General features: G+C 37.7%; 1 protein-coding gene and 1 pseudogene across 2 annotated transcripts in view; one reads left to right on the top strand and one right to left on the bottom strand.

Annotated features, from left to right (window-relative positions):
* Nucleotides 1–51: 51 nt before the first annotated feature.
* LOC147511902 (small ribosomal subunit protein eS30z/eS30y/eS30x-like) overlaps nt 52–24,610 on the top strand; it is a 30,087-nt pseudogene continuing 5,528 nt past the window's right edge. The window contains exons 1-3 of the transcript XR_015217098.1: nt 52–109; nt 196–256; nt 707–770. The product of XR_015217098.1 is annotated as a small ribosomal subunit protein eS30z/eS30y/eS30x-like (transcript). The remainder of the gene's footprint in view (nt 110–195; nt 257–706; nt 771–24,610) is intronic.
* On the bottom strand, nt 10,432–11,832 carry LOC147511903 (uncharacterized). Its single transcript, XM_086599623.1, has 5 exons — nt 11,518–11,832; nt 11,218–11,430; nt 11,039–11,133; nt 10,668–10,773; nt 10,432–10,536 (listed from the first exon to the last, which is right to left on the bottom strand). Exons 1-5 carry the CDS (start codon nt 11,830–11,832, stop codon nt 10,432–10,434), a joined length of 834 nt encoding a protein of 277 aa, XP_086455749.1.

Consider the following 24,610-nt stretch of genomic DNA (forward strand, 5'->3'; position numbering starts at 1 on the left):
TGGCCCATGGGCTAAAATTATTCCAGAATCAGGCTTGTACTCGGTTCGGGTCAGTAAACCCTACTTTTTGCCGAAGTCAGCAGACACAGTAAATAACAATCAACAATGGGTAAGAACTAAGAATCAATAGTGCGTGTTTTTTTAATGACCCAAATTTAATACATGATATTGATGATTGGTTATTATTTATTACAGGAAAGGTTCATGGATCATTGGCACGTGCCGGGAAGGTGAGAGGACAAACACCAAAAGTAGCAAAGCAAGTAGGGCTGGAAATGGAGCGGGTTCGGGTCGGATCAGACTATATCCATGCCCAGATCCATTTTTTCAATACAAAACCAGATCCGGATCCATGACCCAAATGGATCCAAAATAGCATACCATATCCGAACCATTTTTGTAAATGGGATAATCGGATCCGACCCGACCCGAATTGCGAACCACAAGTTCTCAATCACCCACGTGTCTACAAACAAGAGAGACCTATTATTATTTGGAAGATATATTAACAAAATTTTATATTTTGGATTCGGATCTAGGAGGATCCGAACCGTTTTAAAATAAAACCATATTTGAATCGAATTAAAATGGATAATCTATATCCGACCCATTTTCTTATTCGGACTCATTATTAAGGTCCAAACCCGTTGAAATGGGTTTGGATCGGGTCGGATTCGGGTCAAAACCCGCACCATTTCCAGCCCTAAAAGCAAGACAAGAAAAAGAAGCCCACAAGAGGATGCAATACAACAGGCGTTTCGTCACAGCCGGTATACACATATAAGAGCATCTCTAGGTGGACGTATCCATGGTCGCATTCTTCAAATTTGAAGAAATGCGTCGGAATTCCGAATTCCAACTCTAGGTGGTCGCGTTTCGTGGTCGCATCACCGCTTGTTCGCGATTCTTGTTGTTAAAATTTGGCAATTTGGATGCGGATGCGGAGCGACAATAGTAATGTCGCGCGCCATTACTAATGTCGCGCAACTCTTTATTGACTTTGACCACAACCAAGGCGCGCCATTACCCTTTGTCGTGGCGCCACTACCATCGGGCGCTAGCGCCACTCCTAATGTCGCGTGCTCCAACGCGGGCAAAACGGCGCCTGATTTCTACCTTCTATATCTACACTCATCTCCTTCTTCATTTTACACACACTCAACTCAAACATTTGTATCAAACAACTCAACCATTTCACATCAATCCTTAACAAACAACACACACATTGCGAAAAAATGGATCATGAAGTATATGAGATATTTCCGCTTAAGTCTTCATCTTCATCTTCATCTTCATCGTCTTCTTCTTCTTCATCTCCTCGGTGAAGACTTCGGTAGATAGTCTTGATGAAGAATTTGTTAATGCCATGCCTCTTATGAAACACACTTTGGTCACGTTTGCTTGCACAAGCACAAGTACATGCTCGAAGGCACCACATGGTGGTTCAAAGAAGGGTCGAAAAATTAAACATAGAAAATATGCTCGACTTTGGAAATCTTGAAGAACAACTACTTCGCCGATCGTCGTCCTGTCTCTTTCAAAAAGAGGATTTCAAGCGGCTTTCGTATGAAAAAATCTTTATTTGTTCACATCTTCAACGATATTCAAACTCATTTTAAGTTTTTCAGCCTAAAGTTAACAATCTTTGGTAAACTGGTATAGATCCCTCGGTCAAGGTGGCTGCAGCTTTGCGTATTCTTGGTTATGGCACGATTAATCGATCAACTTGACGATCAATTATACATTTCGAGCAAAGTGGAAACCAAAGCGTTGAGGCATTTACGTGATGCAATTATCAAATTATGCGGTTCGGTCTACTTGCGAAGGCCAAATATTGCGATCTGAACGCTTTGCTTGCACATTCGCCCCGCGTGGATGACGGGGGTATGTTAGGAAGCATTGATTGTATGCATTGGGAATGGCATAATTGTCCAATTTGGATGGCAAGGTGCTTACGATTGGTGGATTCGGAAAACCATCCGTTATTCTCGGTTGTTTGCAACCGAAGACTGTGGATATGGCATTCTTTCTTTGGGATGCCGGGATCACACAATGACATCAGCGTGTTGGACAACTTCGCCCGATATTTGAGCACGTGATCAATGGTACTTCTCCACCTATTTCTTTTGATGTAAATCAGCATAACTATAATATGGGTTATTATTTAGGCGATGGTATCTATCGACTATCGCGGCATTTATACAAACAATTTCAAACCCTAATGCTCTTAAGACGAAGTGGTTCGCAACGATGCAAGAAGCTGCAAGAAAAGATATTGAAAGAGCTTTTGGGGTTTTGCAAGCTAAATTTAGTATTTTGGCAAAAGCTTGCAAATTATGGCATGTGGAGACAATGGGTACTGTTATGAGAGCATGTATCATATTGCACAATATGGTAATCGGAGCTAAGAATAAAAATTATGAAATGAGGAGGTACATTCCTGATCCAGAAGGGCAACCACAGATTCCACCTACTCGGGAACACTACATTGAAGGGACTCTACGAGTTCAATCAAAGACTATGCATGATAGACTTAAAAGCGACCTTGTCGAGCATCTATGGAGCATTAGGGGTGACCGACATTGATTGTTGTAATCTTTTATTTATTTATTATATAATTAGAGTAACTCTAGTAGTATGTAATAAGGGTGATATGTAATAGTTATCTTTTATTTATTTATTTTTATTTTATGTGTTTGCAATCATGTATTAGTTGTCGTTCTATTAATAAAAATTGTAATTCATTTGCTAAATCAAATGAAGTAAACACATATGAATCACACAACATAATAATAACCACACAACATATCACACAACATAATAATAATGACACAACATATCAAAATGATCAAATGAACAATTCTAAATCACACAACATAATAATAATCGTTATACAACAACCTCCTAGACTATCCTACATACGCCTCCTCTGCCGTGAACTCCTCCTCGACTGTCCTTGTGCTGAACTCTCCGTCTGTCCATGCTGTGATGAACTCACCCTTGTGCGATCAATCGAGCACTGTAACTCATCAATCTGGCGTTGCAAATCGTCATAATCCACATGAGCACGGGAAAGAAGTCTCTCTCTCAACTTCGTGGCGAATACCGAGGAGCATAAAGCCATCATTTACACGAATGCTTTGTCTCATATCTCATCGTAGGTCATCCGAAATAATTATTCATTAATAATTTTTGACATTTTCATAATAAACCAAAATAATAAAACAAAACCAATAAAAATAATTACCAGGAGATAGATGTCCAAGGTGGGGCTCTAAAGCATGCGGCGAGTGGCATCAATAGAAGAAATGGGCTGGTAAATCGTCCGCCACTCGGATCGCTCAAACTGAAAACCCAAGGCCACTCGACCGAGGGGATCAGTCTTTGGAACAAATGTGTGCACTGTGTCCATCTTTGAAAGCGTCGGTACCGTGGACGGTGGCCAATCTGGAATTCACGTCGACACCCAAATTGCTAACCGTATGAATGTTGCAATGCGACCTACGGTTGGGAGCAAATGACCAATAGACACCCTGAACCAGTAACGGTAGTACTGCTCATAAGTCTGCAATGTAACTAGGTCAGAAGCCTGTAGCCAAGTCCAATGCACGTTACCACTACTAAAAAAAAATGGTTTTATATCGGCTAAAAAGTGATATAAAAGACTTATTATATCGGTTTTTCAATAAACTTCAAACCGATATAAGTACCCCCGATATAACAGATAACCATAACCGATATAATAAGTGTCTCTTTCTAGATCGGTTAAACATGAACTGATGTAATAATCTTATGTATTTATAACATAAATTCATTAAAAATTGATATAACTATGAGAGAAAACCGATATAAAAAGAGTTATTATATCGGTTTTATATTGTTTGTTATATCGGTTTTGATATTTGTGCATTATATCGGTTTTGTAAAATTGTTTAATATCGGTTGTTTTGTAACCGAAATAATATTATTATTATTTTTTTTTTAATATTAAAACCAATTGCAGCACCACAAAATAACCTCAATCTCACAATATACCAACAACATCCTTGTAGTAAGCTAACAAAATAAGACTTGCATAAGAAAGCTTGCTATAGACAATTTTCCACTGAAAAAGTATGTGTTGCACTTTCATGTACAAAAAGTTAAAACAAAACAAAAATCAAAAGTAACACGGGATGCCTCCATGTAAAAGCTTCCTCAATTAGTTCTCTAACTTCCATTCCATGCATGTACAAAAAAAAAAAAATTAAAACTAAAAAAACCAAAAAAGTAGCACATGATGTCTCCATGTAAAGCTTCCCCATTAGTTCTCCAATGAAAAATTTACCTACACGGCATAAATCAAGCACTTCATCAATACTTTGCAAGAGAAGCCTAACAAAATAATACCAAGCACGTACACCAAGAAATTAAACATGTAACTACTAAACTCCAAGATAAATCGCCAACCTAACATTGAATATTATTTTACACTATTTCACACATGGCAAATAAGTGTAGTAGTGTAAGTGTAAGTGTTTACTTAAGTGTAAGTGTAGTAGGAATAGACAAGTCTAACTCTTGTCCTTAATAGGAATACAAATGCGGAGGTAAGCTTGTTTTAGGTCATAAAGGGAATAGGTTTCATGCCATCAAGAAAGACAAACATGCATTCATGCTAATTAAGAGCCAAAAGCATAGGAAGTACCTATTCTCCATGGTTGATAAAATCCAAAATGTATTCAACTAACTCCAAACGAATATCATTAAGCTCCTCGTCTTCGTATGTCGCTACTTCCCCAAGTTCTTTCAACTTAGATTTTTTGTCGACGAGAGGATCTTCCATAAGGTGCTTCATAAATTTCATTCCATAAGCCAAGCATTCCTTATTCCCTGTTTGTTTAGGGCACTACATAGAGATGAAAAAAGTCACACAGGAGGATTAAACTATGTGGTATATCATCAACACAACTATTCATTCCTCACCTTCACCAATTCCCAAGTCGGATTTCCTTTAGTTCTTTTTCCCATTTCCATAGCTGCCACTTTCATCGCGACTTCACACAACGGTATCCATTACGACTTAGTATTTTAAAATGAAGCCTTGAAAAAAAAAACAAACAAGAAAAATGAACTACTCACTCATTCACTATGAACTTTACATCCAAATCAATAGCCTTTCGTACCATGGAGTCCAACCAAAACACTACCATTGATGTCATATCAATGACTAACAAAAGCCAATGACCCTAAAGCCACAAAAGTGGGCCGGATTAAATGACAAGTAAGATTTAATTACATGCAAGTGGTTAAAATTAAATAACTAGTAAGATACATTGAACACACATGAATATACAATACATACACACTTACATGGTGGAGTATGGCACAAAAATCAATTGATCCTTTCTCACAACTTTCATTCTCTTTATCAGGTTGCGTTTCATCTCTTCTCTATCTCCAAAATCATTGAAATGTGAAGGATGGAAGAATCCATATTTTGCTCGAGAACTTTCAAATCGGTCGTAGAGAAACCTAAAAAAATAAGTATAGTAAATTAAATGGCAATACCACCCAATGTATAAAAGATTCCTCTTGAGACAAATAGTTTACCTTAAGTATGCAGTCATTGAGTTAACCTCAAGCTTCTTCATGTTACAAACATCTAACAAATCAGATTTTAAGAAATAATTGAATGCTATCTCTTCTTCAAACACCCCCTTCTCAAGTGGAATACTTATTTGACTTGATTTCATCATTTTTTCTATAATCTTGCCAAACTTTTGGAGCTGACTTGCCACTTCACCATTAGCTGCAGAAGAATCATCAACCATATCCTACAATCAAGTAAAAACGTTAAAGTTAGTTACGATAGTTCTAAAAGCATAACTAATAAAATTTGGAAAATATATTTTACCTTATCACCTACTATCACCCACTTTTTCAGGCCAAGCCACAAATGAGTTGTGTGCATCTAAAATAGAGGTCAAAACACCACGTCACGGGTATAGGGAGAGGGGAATCGGGGACACAATACCCAATCAATCGACACTTTTACATTGTGCTCCCTAAAGGAAGATTGTGAATTTTTTCTAATGGTCCCGTCTTCTCATAAACCTTTCCTTTGGCAACAATCTTGTCCTTTGATCCCAAAGTCAATCTACAATTCTGCATCTATCAAATAATACATACAAGTATTAAATAATAATGTATATGATAGAATGAAACTAATGTTGGATATAATTTCACAATTTAGCCCATAAAACATACTTGCGGGATACTAAACTCAATATTTGATTTGCCTTGTCCACTTTTGAAGTACCACCATCTTCAAACTACATGTAAGAGATAGTGAAAGTTAATAAATAAAGACAAAGCAACATTGCATAAATTTCTACTAAACCAAAAAAGCTAACAATAGGGACCATTTCTTGAAGCGACAAGATCGACATAACTTAAGTCAGTATCAATGATCTAGTAATCCTTTTTTTGCCGCGTTTAGTTAAAAATACATAAGTTCCTTGTTTCTTATCCAAAACCTTCGCTATTCTATTCCTTTTCGGGCAAAACATCCCTCTCGTTGTGGAAGAACACCGTTCATCATCCTACTCATCCAATCCTTGTGTATGGTTTTAGTCACTGTTGCTAAAATCCTACACTGAACACAGTGTGAGTTCAACAGTGGTAAAACAAATCTTTAGAAGAACCATGAGTTCCCAGTTTGTGAATGTTCAGAACTTCCCACCTCTCCAATCCTTACATTCCAACGTACAAGAACAAACACACAACATGGTGGATAGTCACCATATGCAAGGAGTGAATGCAGTAAATCCAGGAGCTCAAACAAGAAATTGGAACGAGCTGTTCCAGGTCAAAAGGAGGTGCATGTAGAAAACTCTGTAACCATACCTGAGAGTAGCATGTTTAGAAATGAAATAGGGGAAGAAATCACCCGGTCTTCCGGCTACAAATGGAACAAACCCAAAATGAGAGAGTGGAGCAGTTGATGCAGGAGAGAGAGAGGAATCAGCTGAGAGAGAGGTACCAGCTGAGGTAGAGGAGCAGTCAGGTTGTAACATTAATGAGGAAGTGGACACGGGGCTTTTGGAGAGAGCAGTTGTCTCAGGTAACAGTGTAGGCTCTATGGCAGTAAGGGAGGAAGTGCGCCGGATTGAGGTTGTGTCAGAAAAAGAGGAACAAGTTTGAGAGAGAGGAGCTGCTAGGCAGAAACTCTTATGAGGAAGTGGGCATAAGAAGTTCAGGAAGAGATGTTGTCTCAGGTAGTAGTGCAGAATCGATAGCAGTAAGAGAGCTTGTGATTCGGTCGGAGGTAGTGGCAGAAGCATCAGCAGTAGAGTATAGTGAGTCTGAGGAAAACAGGGACAGGAGAGGTGAGATAGAGAGGCCAGAAGGAGTTCTCGATACAGTTGCTAGTGCAGTCAATCGGCTAGAGGCAGAGATTCTGGTCAGCAGTGCTATAGTGGTAACAGGAGAGGAGTCAGAATTTACCTATGGAATGATATCAAAATATTGTGTGTATTGAAAAAACCGTTTTTCTTTCACTTTCTATTGTATTGTGAGTTTGAGAGGTATGCTCGGCCTTGTTTCTTAAAAAAAGGAATGAACAAAACTGAACCTCAAACGAATTTCTTGGACTAGTCAAATTAAACCACAAATTCCACTCCAACAAATCTTGGCTGTCCAAGAGATTTAGAGTGAATGACCCAACGCTATGCGCTTCTGGAGTTTCAAGAGATTCCGAGTTCACTTAAATTGGAGGAAGGTATATTTATTTGGTTAGTGTGTACTGTTCTTATTGACAAATTTGTGGTCTTTATCAAACTGTTATAATAACTACTTCATTTTGTTGCTGCGCTTAGTTTGTTGTCCTAACTGAAATACTTTTTATGTAGAAACTAGCACAGCCTACAAAGATCGAACATTGGGCTATTGTAAATTTCTCGGTTAGCTGTGATGTACAATTGTTATGGAAAGATCTAGTTAAATGCGGAGAACAGAAAGGTATCGTGAGTTTCAGTATTTATATGTGTGCTAGTCTTGATAGTGTTTTGGTTACTCACAAGTTTGGTGGTTTTGCAGGTTGGTAAAGGATCCTTGTGTGGTAAATGAAGAGAATCCTTGATTAGAACTGAATCTCGGATGCTAGGGTGGAAAACATGTTTGAACAAATGAAAGGAAAACTTAAAGAAGCCCCTCGTTTTCTTCTTTGTTTTGTGCGAGGAGAGGAAAAATCCATTATTTATGGTAACAAAGTGCTATATAGTGGTAACGAGGAGAACAAGTACTGGGGAGCAATGAGGTGGTTACGGGGGATCAATTGAGGCCGGATCGAGCACCTTGGGGCTGTGATAGTACGAGGAGCAAAGACGGAGTGGTGGATTTAAACATGATGAAACATGTTTAAAAATCGGTTTAGTTTCTTGGTTTAGTTTTACATCTATATTTACTGGTTTAGTTTTACATTTTTATCAATGCCATTTCTAAATACCTTGTCAGATTTAAACATGATGAAACATGCTTTGAAGTTTGAACTATCTATCCCTTCTTAGATTTGCATGTAGATATGCATAAAGTGTATCTGAATGTGTATAAATTCCAAATTTTCAGCCTCTAGTATTGATAGTTTGATCCTAATTTTCGAAAACAACCTACTTTGTTATGCTTTCTCCACTTGATTCACTAAAGCCTAAGGAGAGCACGGTGATCGACATTGCAGTCACGAGGTATGGGCTTGACGGCAAAGGTGATAGAACGCGTTGGGAGAGATAGCTGGTAACCTTAATATCTCTAGAGAGATGGTTAGGAAGCATGAAGTGAAAGCACTAATGAAGCTCAAGCACCCAACCGGAGTCGACTATCTTCGCAGATATATCCTCTAAACTAAGAACTTTGATGTTTCGCGACTTGGAGTCACTCTTGAAAGTCTCGTGTATGGTTCCCTCATCTGCCATTTTTTTTTTCATTCCACTGCAGAGGAGGAAGAGGAAGAAGATAGCTGGTCGAACAACTGAATATCCGGACTCAATCGCTTGCTTAGGTCTTATACCGGCAAAGGAAGGAGGGTGTTCACGAAACTAGGTTACCACGGAAAAGGTTTGCCATAACCACTTCACCATACTTCCATAAGTTTGATCATCACGCGGCTTGCGGCAAAGGGATTTGGACTCTACTTCCCTTCTGTATCTATGTCGATCTCGAGATGTATGAGCAGCAGGATGCGCTTCATTTTACTTCATAAACTAGCTCTACCATTGCTTCCTCCGCTACTATACTACTTGTTGGGTTCTCGACCCGAATCGGGTAAACAACTCCGCACAATCCGGCATTTGGATCAACCACCCCTATGTCTTTTGCGGAATTAGGGTTTCTGACTTAGATCGAAAGGTAAGTAAAGTCAGTAACCGCCCAATCCATGGATCGTATGTCGGATCTCGATCAAAAAAAAGGGCCTATTATGGCCACCCCGCTCTATAGTCGTTCATGAAATGTTAAAACACATTATAGCCCTTGTAGCTTTTTGCTCGTGGTCGTATCGATTTCTTCCCTTATATCTCGGACTTGTTTATGAAGCATGCGAGTCATGAAATTTCATCCACGGGGGTTTCCATTTGTTTCTTTTTAAAAGCCTCTTTAGGATTATGGGTAGGAGTCGATCAAAGATCTACTCCGCTAATCCACATACTAGCGTCCCCACCGGATGTTCAAGACAAGGTGATTACTAAAGAATGTCCCGTCGGCCCAAATCAGCTTCATCACTAGTTGCAATAATGAATGCTAATGGCCTACAATAAAGCATTTTATCATGATAAAATGGTTTTTCCTACTTAGTGAGCATTTACCTGTAAGAACTTAATTTCTTTAGGCTCCTACACACAAGCGAGTGTAAACTCGCGATCTGCTGAGCTAAGATCGGTCTATTATTAAAGAGTTTTGTTTCCTGCAGCTACACCCCCCTTCCTACAACTATATATCTGTAGGCCCAGCTAACAGAGGCACTGACTTTCTTACCGAAAGAAGGATTTCAAAAGAGTACCGCTTCCTGCTGCATATAAGTGATCTATAACTGTATAACATAGTTCCATTAACTATATATAAGATATCTTATACCATTCTGAGAACAGGGAGAGGTTGTCAGGGGAGCTTATGGAAGAGCATGTTAATGTCTTAGTGCCTTATCTTTAAAAAAAAAAAAAAAAAAAAGAGCTAAGGTTTGGCAAACTATACGCGACCTCTTGAGATGCCGCTACTATTGGATGCAACATTTTTGAATGGTGGGAGTTATTTGTCTCTTTTCCTTCACAATATGTTCTAAAACTCTCACCCTTTCACGAGATTCATGTAATTGGGCCAACAACTCCAGATTATACTTCTTTGTTCCTCGTTTTGGTATTTTGAAATAGGCCATTGGCGTGACATGCTTCCCTTTAGCCTCTAACTTCGCCCACGGTGCTCCGGGGTACCCAAAGCCATAGCAAGAACATCATTGCTTCCCTCAGTCACTACAATCCCCTCATCTACTTGCTTTTTCAGATCATCCTACAATAATAATGAAACCCGGTGAATCAGGAGCCATATGTATACAGGTGATATAAAAATAGCTTGATGTATGGGCATGCAAGGCAGTCTTCCCTACTGCCCGCAAATTAAGAGCAATCGATGGAAACCACCTCTTGCTCAAACCATAAAATTAACACCGATGGAACAGGTTGGGAAGAATTCGGACACCGCAAGCTATAGTTAAAGGCGTTTGATACGTCCACAACCTTGGGAAATCTTACAAAAGTCCAAAACAGTTGACAATGGAAACTTACAATTTTTCCTATTACTTCCCTTGTGGCGTCATTTGAATATTCGCCCGTTTTTTGTTTTTGACGAGCCAATTTCCATTTGACACTCCTATCTTCATGATCAACAAAAATGCCTGTCTCTATGGATTTTTTTTTCTACACATGAACCATAACAACACAATTAGACATCTAAGTTAGTTTAGTTTGAACGTAAGAAACTACTTAAAATAGTATTTACTAAATGTACTTACAATATCTTCTTCAAGACCCACATAGCTTTGATCGCTTTCGGTCGGTGTGTATACACATTATTGGATTGCCTTTCAGATTGTAGCAAGTTTAACTCCTTAAAAATTCCAAAGAAGAAAAGACATTAACATATGTATATATATCTAAAATACATTAACAGACAAAAGAAGTAGATATATACCTGGAACTCCGGGGTCAACCTTGATTGCACAAATGCAGTCCAAACCATTATGTCAAGATATTTATACTTTGTAGGTGGCGCCACAAGTAGTTCGAGATCATCTTTGAATGGAAGTATGTACTTAGTAGTCAGAGTTGTCTTAAATGTCCTCCACTTGAGGCCAATATCAGATATAACTTGACCCCTCGTATTTGGATCCAACACAAATCTCGTCTATATCAAATGAATTAAATGGTAAGCCCGCAGAAAATTCATTCTAAAATATATAAATAACAGGCCGGAAAGCGCATATTTCTTTACCTGCATTGTAGCCCATAAATCTTTTTCCAATTGCCCTCCCCAAAAATCTTTTAGTTTGCGCCAATCACTAAACGCGTTAAGTGGGACCATTACTCTTGCCAAAGCCCCTTCATAACCAGCTATCTTCCTGCGTACTGCTCGTGGTGTAGGCCTACCTTTTTGATCATACTCAACAGTAATTACCTTTCCATCCCAATTCTTGGTCATCTCAAGCATTACAGTTGTCCCCCTACTAGCTTTCCTTTTTTTCTGAATGTGGGGTTGATCAACATTACTTCTGTTGTCCTGTGATTCACCATTCCTTTCTGGATCCATTACTATGCTATGAAAAAAACCATACATATCAATAAATATATTGTGCATGGCCTAGAATGGGTAAGTTCAACATGATACATACGAACAATGCGAGCATCACAGTATGAATAAACATAGTACAACAATGCAATGCAGAGCATACACAGTATGAATAAACATAGTACAACAATGCTTTGCAGAAATATATAGGAACAAAAGACACTTACACAAAAATCGCAATTACCATACATAGTCGCGATTACATGTCTTTGGCATCAATTTTCAAAACAAACAAAAAAAAAAAAGATCATAAGACAAAAACAGAATTTAAAGCTTGGTAGCACCATGCAAAAGATCTATCATTTAAATATCATTGTCGGTCAAATCCCTCAACATCTTCACGTGTGTACATTTTCTCAGATTCATTTACAGCATCCAAAGGTTCATCATAATGCACTACTTCAGGACGGGTATGATCTTCAATGCCAGCATCAAAGAGGTCTTCTTCATTGTCATCAGCATGATAGGTTCTTTGAGGAGCTGCTAGAGCAATGGACCATTTCGATTATTTGGATCGGTACATAGAAGACTTTCTTTGCTTGGGAGGCTAAAATGAAAGAATCGGATTTATAGCCAATTCTAGAAAGATCAACTATGGTGAAACCCAACTCATCAACCTTAAAGCCATTCTTGTTGTCAACCCAATCACACTTGAACACTGGGATTTTGAAATGACCATAATCAATCAACCATATTTCCTCAATAACACCATAGTATCTCGCCTTGAAAAACGGGATTTTTATCCTTTGCACTAGAGACATGCATTCAAAGTGGCCACTAGACTAACACCACTATCGACCGACCGTGAAGCATCACGATCCTTTGTGGTAAAATGACAGCCATTAATTGTGTAACCATGATATTTCATTACATGTATCACGGGGACCTTGTGATACCCATCTCAAGATTTCGAGATTTTGTTACGAGAGAGCGCCCGATCTTCAAAAACCTGTCCTTAAAAATGTTAGCTACATTTATTAAATAGACACAAAACATGTTTTTCTTGTTGACAATTGTTACCTCGTTTTGAGCCAAGAACTAAAAGAACGATTATGTTCATCTTGTAACCATTTTCGAACTTTGGATTTGTCGGGGAAATGTTTTCTTTAGGTGGTTCATGTGTCTCCTAATAATTTTCCATAATGAACCGCATGGTTAGCTCTAAAATTTCCATAAAGAATTAGAGTAAAAGCGTAAAATTTGTAAGTCAAATAGTTAAAGTATAATTACTCAATATATGGCTGAACAACACTTGTATTGTGCAATACATAGCAATGTGCTTGCTCCAAGGACTTAACATCAGCTGCAATAAAATCACCTCCTGGAGGATTCTTTCCAGTCACAATTTCAGATAGTGTGTTATTTTCAATGGGAGAAATTCCAACTGCATCCAATCCAGAGAAGAACTCACTACAAAACTCAACCGCTTCCTCGGCAATATAACATTCGCCATGCAACCTTACGGACGATAGCGATTTCTTACTTGACCTTTTAACACCGACATATACCTAAAACACGAAACCACTCTTTACTTTAAATAATTTATATTAGTAATAATATTAGAAGAATATTTAATGTTCTTAATACCTCTCAAATCCATACATCCATCGAAGCAAGCGGGACCACAAAATTTGGACTTCTCGAACAAGATGGACGGTTAAATGAACCATAACATCAAAGAATGATTGGGAAATATTTTTCTAGCAAACACAAGGTGACCACAGATTCTTCTGAACTTCAAGCAATCTAAGAACATCTACTACCTTCGCATAATTCATGGAAAAATGAGCAGAATTTGATAAGTACAATCCTCACATGTTTTGGTAACACCGATCGTATAGCCACAGGAAGTAATTTTGCATCAACACATGACAATCATGAGATTTCATACCCCCAACTTCAAGTCTTGCATAGAAACCAATGCTCTAAAATTGATGAGTATCCATCCGGAACTTTTAACTTATGCAATGTTTCACACACACTAAATTTCTCTTCTTTGGATAATGAGTAACAAATTTGGTGGTAAGCACGGCTTTCTTTTCACTTACATCGGTACCAATTCATCCCTTAAACCCATCTCCCGCAAATCAAGGCGACTATTCAGTCCATCCTTTGTTTTGCCCGGAATATTCAGCAAAGGTTCAATAAGACTCTCAACAAACATTTTTCTCTATGTGCATCACATCCAAGTTGTGCCGAAGAAGCAAGTACTCCCAGTAGATGAGGTTAAAGAAAATTGACTTCTTCTTCCAACAAATTCTAGCACCATCATCACTAACATCTTCCATCCGCTTCCTCTTTAATGGAGTTGACCTTTTTGATTTATTTTTCTTTTTTCTTGGGCTTCTCTTTTTGTATTGGTTTCCCCCACAAGGTTTTGATTCCATCAACCTTTTCTGCCACTTTCTCACCAGTCAAAGGAATAGGTGCTGATCGAAGCTCTTGCTCACCATTGAATGCTTTTTTCTGTTTCCGAAAGGGATGATCTTCTGGAAGGTACATTCTATGGGCCATGTATACATTCTTCCTTGAATGTTTTAATCTACACGATTGTGTCTCTTCACCACATACGGGACAAGCATGATAGCCTTTTACAACACAATCGGATAAATTACCATATGCGGGGAGATCATTAATAGTCCACAACAATACAGCTCTTAATGTAAAAGCCTCTTGTCGATAAGCATCATAAGCTTTAACCCTGTATCCCACGGTGTTCTTAAGTCATCAATTAGTGGTGTAAGTAAACATCAATGTCGTTCTGGGTTGTCGTGGACTGAAATCAACATCGTTAACATAACAAACTTTCTTTTCATGTACAACCAAGGTGGGAGATTGTAAGTGACTAACATTCTGGCCAACAACTATACTTGCTGCTCATTGAGCCATGCGGATTGACCCCCATCTGCTGAAAGTGCCAAGCGCCAAATTTCTTGGCTCTTGGCCAAACTCGGCCATTTATCATCTACCAACTTCCATGCGGGAGTCATTTGGGTGGCGTAACTTATCATCAACCTCTCTCTTGTCGATGTGCCAAGTCATATGTTTTGATGTCCGTAGACGGTGAAACAATTTCTTAAACCTAGGGATAGGTGGAAAATACCCACAGAACTTTTGCGGCACCCCTTATGTTGCTTTCGGTCGGGGTTCTTATTCACTTTGTATCTTGACTCACCACAAGTAGGGCAATTAGTTTTATTCTCATTATCAGATCCCTTTCTATAAAGCACACAATCATTCGGACGGGCATCTATTTTCTCATAGCTCATCCCATACGGACAATGTCTTTTTACCTCTCTCATGCCGGGATAGTAAATTATCATCATCGGGTAGCATATCTCCAATGATTTTCAGCAACCGTGAAAAGCTTATGTCGGACCACCCACTCCTTGCTTTCTCATTAAACAATGTAACAAAATTGAGATAATTTGGTGAACTTTGGGCAACCTTTGTATAAAGGTTCCTCAGCCTCTTCAAGAATTTTTGAAACTTTTAGGGATTAGATGAATCTTGGTCACAAGCGATCCGAGCCAATTTTATTGTGCTTGCAGCATCATCTGGGGGTGTGGTATCATCTGCGAGTGCATCATCACCTAGGGCTTCACTCCCAAAATGGTGATGGGTGGGCCTATCTAAAGGCACACTCGAGGGAGCTTGACCAGGAGATTTTTCTCCATGCCATATCCATTTGGTATAACTTCCATCAACACCATGGTAAAACAGATGGAACTCAACATCCTTAGCCACAAATTTATTGAGATTCCCACATGTTTTGCATGGACATGGCATGGGATTATGTTCACCAAACTTCTTTTTGGCAAACGTCATAAAACTTTCAACCCCTTTCTCGTATGCAGTAGTAAACCGATTCAACGACATCCAAGACTTCTCCATTTCTGGATAGCACAATAAAATGCTAGAGACAAGAAATAATCAGAAAGACATTGCCTAATTACCTAAGAATTTTCCTAACAATGCCAATATTATGTAAAAAAACACATGTACAACTTATAAAAAATCGGTATATTTAAGCAAATACACAAAACAAAACTGGAAAATAATAAAGTCTACTTCAAGATTTGTTTTAAATCATTCCTATTAAAATCTATTCTAATAAGAAAGCGAACTCCCAAAATAACCGTTTTTTTTGTTCAACAAGTTTGGCTAAAAAATATATCGCAGATCCTATCTTGCAAACTTACTCCGGACAACATTGTTATCGTGAGACATCAAACTGTATGCGATGGTCGAGCAATCATATATTTTTTCTAATGTTTTGTTCCCACACAATGCATGACTCTTTTAATCTCAACGTTAGCACCGGTTTGCGCTGTTGTCTTATTTTGAATTTTGTGGACTCAAATTTTAAATAACTTCTCCCTCCACAAAAGGTGCATTACTCAATCTTTTTTTCCCATTTTTGTTTAAATTCTTCTCAATCATCAATGTGTTGTCTACGGATCTCTGCTTCAGTCATTTTTAGTTTTCTTATAGAATTGGATGCTTCCAATCATCAATATCACTCGTTGTTCGGGCATGTTTGAGATTAAGTGATACTAATTTCCGAATTTCAAATTTTATGGGTTTTATTTCTGGGCATCAATAAACGCAGTCTTTCTTAATGTTGGACTCACTAATAAAATGGAGTTTCCATTTTTTTTTAGTTGTTTTTGGATATCTATGCTTCATTCACCAAATTTATTTGATTGTACTTGCTTCCGGATGTATAGTAGTTAGTTTGTTGTCTTGGTGTCCCTGCTCTTTTGCTTTTTATTGGTTTCTATCTGTTTGTTTATGAACTAATGTTTATGGTCTTCTGTTCATATTCTTCTTGAATACCTTATGAGCCACCCCACCTTCTTTTCGAGGCAATAGCTATACATTCACTGAAGATTAGATCTGCATCGCTTTTTGCTTAATGATCATTTTGGTTGCAGGTAGTTTTCTTTTCTTTTGTGCATATCAATTATTTTATAAGATTCTTTGAAGATTCGTATCCGTGTCCAATACGGACACACCTACCCGTGTCAATGTAACCAAGAATTTCAGGTATTAACACCATCATTTTCATAATTGCATAGCAACTATTATTTAACATACTTCAAGTTGTGCAAGCCACATTTATGTTTTCTGAATTTTTTCCCCTCGCTAGATTTCATATATGAACAAGTTATGCCAGCCATTTCGGTTTGAGATGAGTGTTGTTTTTCCCAATATTCTTAATCTTTGGTAGTGTTATCCGAATTGAGTATGACGCAAATGGTCATTGGATTGATTTGCTAGAAAGGGTGGGAAACTAAATTGGATGGGTTACTAAGCGGATGAGCGATGTCAGATTGGTAACGTGAATATATTGATGGTTGAAAAAGTTGATGACGATTAGCCTGCAATATCTTGCTCTCTTGATGAGGCTACGCTGAAGTATTTGCTTTCAACGAAAGGTGTTACTTGGTAAATTTGATTTGCGGAAAGAAACTCTCCAACTCAAATTTTTTCAACAAGTTCATTTGCTTTCTTGCACCCCATCAATTAAACATACCGGTTGGAATGCATGATTCTCTCCAAAGATAATGACGTTATTGTGAATATGGGCGCCCCAAGCTAGGTGAAATAGATCTCTTTGGATTGGTCTGTTTTTATTGAAGTCATTGACAAGTAATACTTAGTGAAGCAACAAAATCTGCATTATGCATCAAGGCGATATCTGTTGCTACACTTTAAATTTTATTCAAGTATGTCCTTTTCTTATTTATTAATTTACTCATTATTTGGTGTTTCTAGGTGTATGATTCTTGCATTGTCATCTAGAAGTGGACACATCATGGGAACTAAGTGCACCATTCGTGGAAGAAAATGGCAAGAGAGGGACCTAATTAGTCGCTCTTATATATAGCTCAAGCAAAGTTCGGTGATTCAAAATTTCTAGGCGGTGACTTGGTGACCTTGCCTCCTACAGATGACTCCCACAAGTAACCTCACACATGTCCATCACAGCAATACAACCAAGAAGCGTGGTCGATCCAAAGCAAAACAACTAAGTAAATGATATTCTAGAAAGTCATTACCATGGCCTTGATGGGAATTAGATTATGTAAAGGGTACATTGTCGGTTTGTGACATTTTTTTTAATGGAAACTTGTTCAAAAGTTTGAGTTTAGCCTAATTGTCGGGATATATACTTATATTTCTTCTGTTACAAGGATGTTATCGCTATTTTGTTTCGCTAAATAAACTTAGTATGACGCGACCTTTTCAAATTTCAAGTTAACTTTCTATGTTATCACAAAATTGTGAATTGTTAGTACACAATTGGAAGTTGGAAGTATAATATAATCGTTAATCGGGTTGACACCAAAGATTTAGCCCCCGTTCTTATGCTTTCCCGTAAGATTGCATTACACTTTGTCCCTGATTTGGTAATCGTTTGGTAGACTGTGTGTTGTAACTTCAGTTGGATGTTTCATGTTAGAGTATGTGTCAAACGAGAAATAAAGTTCCCATCATTCCGCTCTGTCGATTTGTTCTCTTAATAATTGCCCGGCACTTCCGGCTATAACACAAACAACACCTACAATTGCGAACATAAATTTCTAAAACATTGGTCTATTTTTCCTAACGTGTTCATTTGTCATTAGGGATAATGCTTCTTTGTGCTTTAATGATTATAACTCGTGTCTTTCAATGCATAAATGTTCTCCAAATATTTAAAATTTTGTTTCAAGTATGATAATGCGCCGTGCCATTTTGCTAGTACAAAGAAAATGTTTAGAACTGGAAGTAAGGTAGCTTAATGCATCATAGATAAGTTAAGTTTCCAGCAGATTTGGTAACTAGTGTGGTTCTAAGCTAGACAATGGAAATGAAGCTACCTACTTTAAATTTAATTGATGCAAAAACGTAAGCCACACTTTAATTTACATTCTAAACAAACATTTAGTCAAACAACCGAGCATCAAAGTTCAAAGTTTCATTAACTAATAGATTCACACCCAAAACTATGACTCTAGCAAGAACGAGGAAAAAACACAATATTTACATATTATATTGAAAACTAAAACAAACCCCAACCATGTTTAGCAACCGACACGGATGCACAATCGCTAAAGTAAACACAAAGATATTAACAAAAACAAGAACACCGCAAAAAGAGGAAGAAAAATTACCCGCGAGGGAAATACACCAAAGCACCGAAAAAGAAAAGAAGGAAAGTCGCAACTTTGGAGAAGAAAGATGTCTACTTTTGAGCGAGAAGTTTCTATTTTGATGTTTGAAGTATTGTGGGCTCGCGAGAAGAAAGATGTCTTCAATTTCCGTTTTAAGCGGAGACTCAAAACTTTCGGCGTTGTATCCCGCCTATGATTTTAAGTGATATAACATATTTGAGAGAGGGCTTTAATTTTTAACGAAGTATATATATTAAGTTATGGCTTTAAGTTATTATCATAGCACATGAGTCGGCCCGATATTAAATATAACAAACTAATTGTATCGGTTTCAATTTTGTGATAAGAAATTGCAAAATTAATATATCGGTTCTGATCGCCCGATATTTGAAATTTGAAACCGATATTACAAAACTGGAACCGATATCAGATATTTTGGAGGGGATTATTATATCGGTTTTACTTACAACCGATATTAAGAGATTTTATAACCGATATAAAATCACTGTTTTTTAGTAGTGTACTCTCGATGACTTGCTCTAAGGTCATGTCCTTAGCCTCTGATACATGGGTAGGCGGATCAGGAGGGATACCAAAGTATGGTGTGAGCTGTCTGTAACATCTATCCCCTAAATACCACTCCATATCACTCCCACAAGTGAATACCATCCTCCTATGAGAAATGAACAATGCATATCTACAGTCATTCGCGCCAATGTGCACAGATGTCCTCCAAGGCCTCCAAACAATAGAAGCCTGTGTGCTAAGCTCAATCTGGGTTCGGACAGAAGTTATGTTATGACTGATCTCACCGGGTCGAGGCTTTCGACAAGGTCCGTGCCAAGCCCTGAGCCTAGGCCTCTCATCGGTATACTCTGTGAGGATAGGATTTGCAGCACGAAAATACTCATAAAACCATACCTCTAAGAGAATGACAAACCCTCCCATCTGGGGACTACTGACAACACCAGTATGTCGAGACGCCCTATCTAAACAACGCAACAAATGACAGTATATGGCTCCACCAAAATCAATACCGCCCAACTCATGCAAGTGCTCAAAGTTAGCTAGATATCCCAAATTAATCGTGGAATGACCAGAAGGAAAAAAGAAGACACCCATCAAATACATACAGAAAGCTCTTACATACTCATCAACATGTGTTTGACCATCATCGAATCAAGTGACAAATAATCTATCAAAACTGCAATCTGAATCATTTAGTCAGCGGTGTAATGTATGCAGCCTTGATACCAGAAATCCTAACACCAGCACTGTCATACGACTCCTCGGTCAGACAAGGGAAGAAAGTCATCATTTGGGCACAACTCTGGAATTCAGTGCTACATCTCAACGGATTACCTAATCCTATACTCAAACCAGATATCATGCAAAAATCTAATGGAGTGAAGCCCAACTCTCTCTGAGGGAAGTGAAAAGTATGTGTACTATCCCACCATCTCTCAACTAAACCATTAATAACTCCCTGAATGTCAGTCTTATTGTAAGGGATGTCAACTAGATGAGCAAAAGGAGTCGCTAAAATTGCATCTCTAACATGGTCAAGTGCAACCGACTTTCTTAATATCATCATCCTGCGCCCTAAAGCGCGCGTGGAGTGCACCGAACCCGATACATAACACATCTCTGATGTACGCAAAATGAAACTAAAATTAAAAAAATAAAAATAAAAATATACGTATTGTATTGAACTACTAAAATTAACTACTACTACTACTAATTTATGAAATTAAAATACATACATGTTGTTCAAGAACAACTCTTGAGACATGCCTTTCATGAAACCTCTTAGACAAATGACCTAAGATGGTCGAAATCAATAGCCTCCGCAGGAAATTCAAAATCGACTTGCTGATATTGAAGCAGCAATGGATCGTCAGCCTCAGCTCCTTGATTTCCAGCTCCGGAAGTGGTTGGTTCATCATCTAGATCACCACTGGGATTATCCCAAATGTATGCACTGTTTTCTTCTTCCTCACCGCCACCACTCCATCGTGTTTGGTTATTATAGACGGATTCGTCGTCGGAACTCATTTTTTTCCTACTAACTAGAGTGAATGAGTTGAAAAAAAAATTGTAAAATGACAAAAGTCCGGACCGTAGCGACATTAAATAAAAACAAAGACGCGACATTAATCTTGGGGCGCCCGATACCAGCTTGTCGTCGCCGCGAAAGTGACGGGCGCGTACAAGATTAATGTCGCAGGTGGGTCCCCAATAAATTTTGCGACCACGAATTTGCGACCACCTAGAGTTGGTCGAAATTTGCTATCAAATTTTGTGGTAGCATTCTTCAAATTTGAAGAGTATGCTACCACCACCTAGAGATGCTCTAACTTTTTACCAAATGCTATTTGCTATATTATTAGAGGGCATAGTTGTCATTTAACTTTTTATTATTAAATATTAAGATAAGATGATGTTAACTTTTAGCTGAAAGTACACCATTTATCAAATATGTCATTGACCATTATGTGCAGTAATAGAATTAGTTTTTGTTTTTTGGGTAAGAAAGGCGCTTTATGACAATATAACTAGCTATTATTATTTGGAGTGGCTATCACATTTTGGAGCCTAAACGCGAAAAGAGTTGGTTTAAGAGGATAGTGGTGGGAGCTCGTTCATTTTTAGAATTTCATACACACTTGTTAAATAGCTAGGAACTATCTGAGAATTTGGTTGAAGCACTTGGTTCATCTCCAACCATTCCACTTTCTTTCTTTCTTTTTCAAAAAGAATTTGGCTTTAGATTGTTAGCTTTACTCGTTATAATGTATTACAGAGCACCTTTCTTATATGAATCAAATAACCTCAATGCATGCAATGGTCCCCTCTAAGTTAGTTTCTCTTTCTTCATATGATGAGAAAGCTTTTGGTTTAGAACTACGAAGCAGTTTTGGATGATGCAAAATCTTGATAAATCTCTAGTTTGTCTTCTATTTCATTGATGGAGATGTTTATAAACCTCCAACTGTGCTATGGAAGTTGAAAAACTGACTACAATGTATATAGTGTTGGAATCTCTTGTGTATTTCTAAATACTAGTGTGTGTGTGCAAAGTGGAGGAGATGAACAAATAGTATTCTCGCCACTTTAGTGCATAGTAGATAGTCCCACATTGGTTATCCACCACATCGGGTAGGGTTTGGGCCTGGGCTTGGGCTTACTGTTGTGGGTAGTGGTTTGAGTTTCTGAGTTGCCTTTTTCTTGAGCAGCAAGTTTCAGTGTTCTATTAGGAGTTGGTCTCTCTTTCTCCTAACTTCTATAAATAGGACTGTGAGTCCATAGAGAAAATAGACTTGATCGAAACTCAACTCGAGAAACGTAAAACTCAAACCAGTCCTTTTCTTCTTCTTCTCTTCTTCCCGGCCGCCGAGAGAGAGTTATATTCTTTGTTCTAGAGGGTAGTCCGTTCTAGTGCAAAGTCAGGCTGCTGTTAACCATTGAATCCTGTGAGGAAGACGCCACTGTTGCTTTTTCACCATTGGAATTGGGCGAAATCTTTCCTTAAGGACGCCCTAATCAGCGCCTTTGGTTATTCCCGATTCTTTGGCTGTCCTTGTTTCTTTATTGCTCTTTGTTCTTTCGTTTCTACTTTAGTTGCTGTGATCATATAACTATTCTAACAATCTTAAGGAAAGAGTTTTGTAGTAGAACAAAGGAGAGTGCTTTAATACGACAATCAAAAGATAAGTCTTTTACTTTGAGTTATTGTTTGTGTTATTGGGTTATGACTTTAGAAATTTTCTAATAATTTCGTTTTTGGTAGGGAAACCAATTAAAGATTGAATATTTATTGATCTTTTGTGGTTTATCAAACCCTATATGGTTGTAGACTTTTCTCCTACGTTTAAGGGAGTCAAATATGAGATTTCTATCAAGAAAAACGTCAAAGTTCGTCTTTTTGACAGCTGCGTCACTTGTTATGGAAACTGCTATAACTTTCAGCTCAGAGTTCGGTTTTGCAATCCGCTTCTTGTGTTGGATAGCTGATTCAAAGAGCTTTCCAGTGGTATAAGGCTTGATACCCAATTCGTCCTGAGCTGATTTAGAATTACAGTTCTTTTGAACTGTTTTTCTAGAAGGAGGAAAATATGGTAATCCGGTTTTTCAATCGGTTAGGTATCGTATTCTTTCACTCTTTGCAATTCTTTTGGTTTAATTATATGGTGATATTCTTGCCTTGAGTTGCATGCTAGTTTTCTTAGGAGGGAAATCCCTAAGCTTAAACTTCTTTAATAACCTAGTCAACAAATTATACGTGTTTATCACTGAGGAATTAATTAGTTTGACTAGAAGTAGTTTGATATTAATTTTCTTTGTACATATGTAGATGTATGTAGATGGTCTAAGAGAGACCTTAAGATAGTTAATATCAACCACACTCAAATCTTGGATAGTAATTATAATGTATTCAATACATAATTGCTTACCTTTATTGAGTGAACGTGTTGTTAGGCGATGGTTATAATTGTATCTTGTTGTGAAAATACATGTTAGATGAAGTAACTTGTAGCTTATATCCAATATAGCATATGTTAAAGTTGTGTAGCATGCTAGTTTTGGATATTAATCATCGTGGATTTACTTTAAACTTGATAATAGTTTATTGGTAAATTTTTCTAGTTGAAGACATTAATGGGTTGAGCCATTAGATGTTGTGGTAGTACTTGAGGTCTTGTTGATAGGGTATTCTATCTTACTTGAGCTCATGTAAAAAAGAGGGGTGGAGTCCTCGGTTGTTTTACATATTCAGTGGCTAGATTTGCTTAAATATCATATTATTTTTTTGTTGAGGAGGGGTACAGTTAAAGTTTACTTTTCCTGAACCTATGATATGATATTTACCATGTTTGGCATGAATGCATTATTTTTTAACATTGACATGAAGTTTAACCGTGTCATATATTATTAAGTAATGAGCATCGTTGTCTATGAGAGGAAACAATATGGGAAACAATTAATATCCTCTTAAACCTAATTTAGTTAAGGAGATGTAAGGTAATGGTTTGTCTTCTTAGACAATATCCTCCAGTGACTATTTTAAACAAGGAGATGTAACGCTTGTAGATTGTCATATTAGGCATTATCCTCCTATGACTATGGATAAATAGCCAAGGTGATGTACAAGTGCGTGGATTGTCTCCCTATGACCGTTGGAATGTTGAATGATGAAAAGAAGGATGATAATGATATTATCTTGGGTAAAACCCTTTTCATCTAATTCTTCTATTCTTTAAGATTCATTAGAATCTTTTGTGGATTTCCTTTCATATAGATAACAAGAACATAATATGACTATGTTTAATATGATCCAGAATCATAGACTTGAGTAAAGTATATTCTTGTCATAAGAGTGCATTTTATTGTTGTTGTTTCTTTTAGTGTTTATAGAGGTATAATGTGTTTTGCATGTAAGTTTGATTAGGTTGAGTAACTATTGAACTGTGGGGGGTGGTGACCCATATGCATAACACTGTTTTACCATAGTTTATCTCACAAGATAATTGGAAAGACATTGAACTACAAAGTATGGAAAGATCTTGGGCCTATCC

This window comes from Coptis chinensis, chromosome 3 (assembly GCF_015680905.1).
Source record: "Coptis chinensis isolate HL-2020 chromosome 3, ASM1568090v1, whole genome shotgun sequence".
Taxonomy (NCBI): Eukaryota; Viridiplantae; Streptophyta; class Magnoliopsida; order Ranunculales; family Ranunculaceae; genus Coptis; species Coptis chinensis.

Coding starts and splice junctions, on each gene's coding strand:
- LOC147511903 (XM_086599623.1), bottom strand. CDS start 11,832: ATGGATCCAGAAAGGAATGGTGAATCACAGGACAACAGAAGTAATGTT. Junction 11,431..11,517: donor ATTTATGGGCTACAATGCAG/GTAAAGAAATAT, acceptor CATTTGATATAG/ACGAGATTTGTGTTGGATCC. Junction 10,774..11,038: donor TGGGTCTTGAAGAAGATATT/GTAAGTACATTT, acceptor GACTTTTGTAAG/ATTTCCCAAGGTTGTGGACG.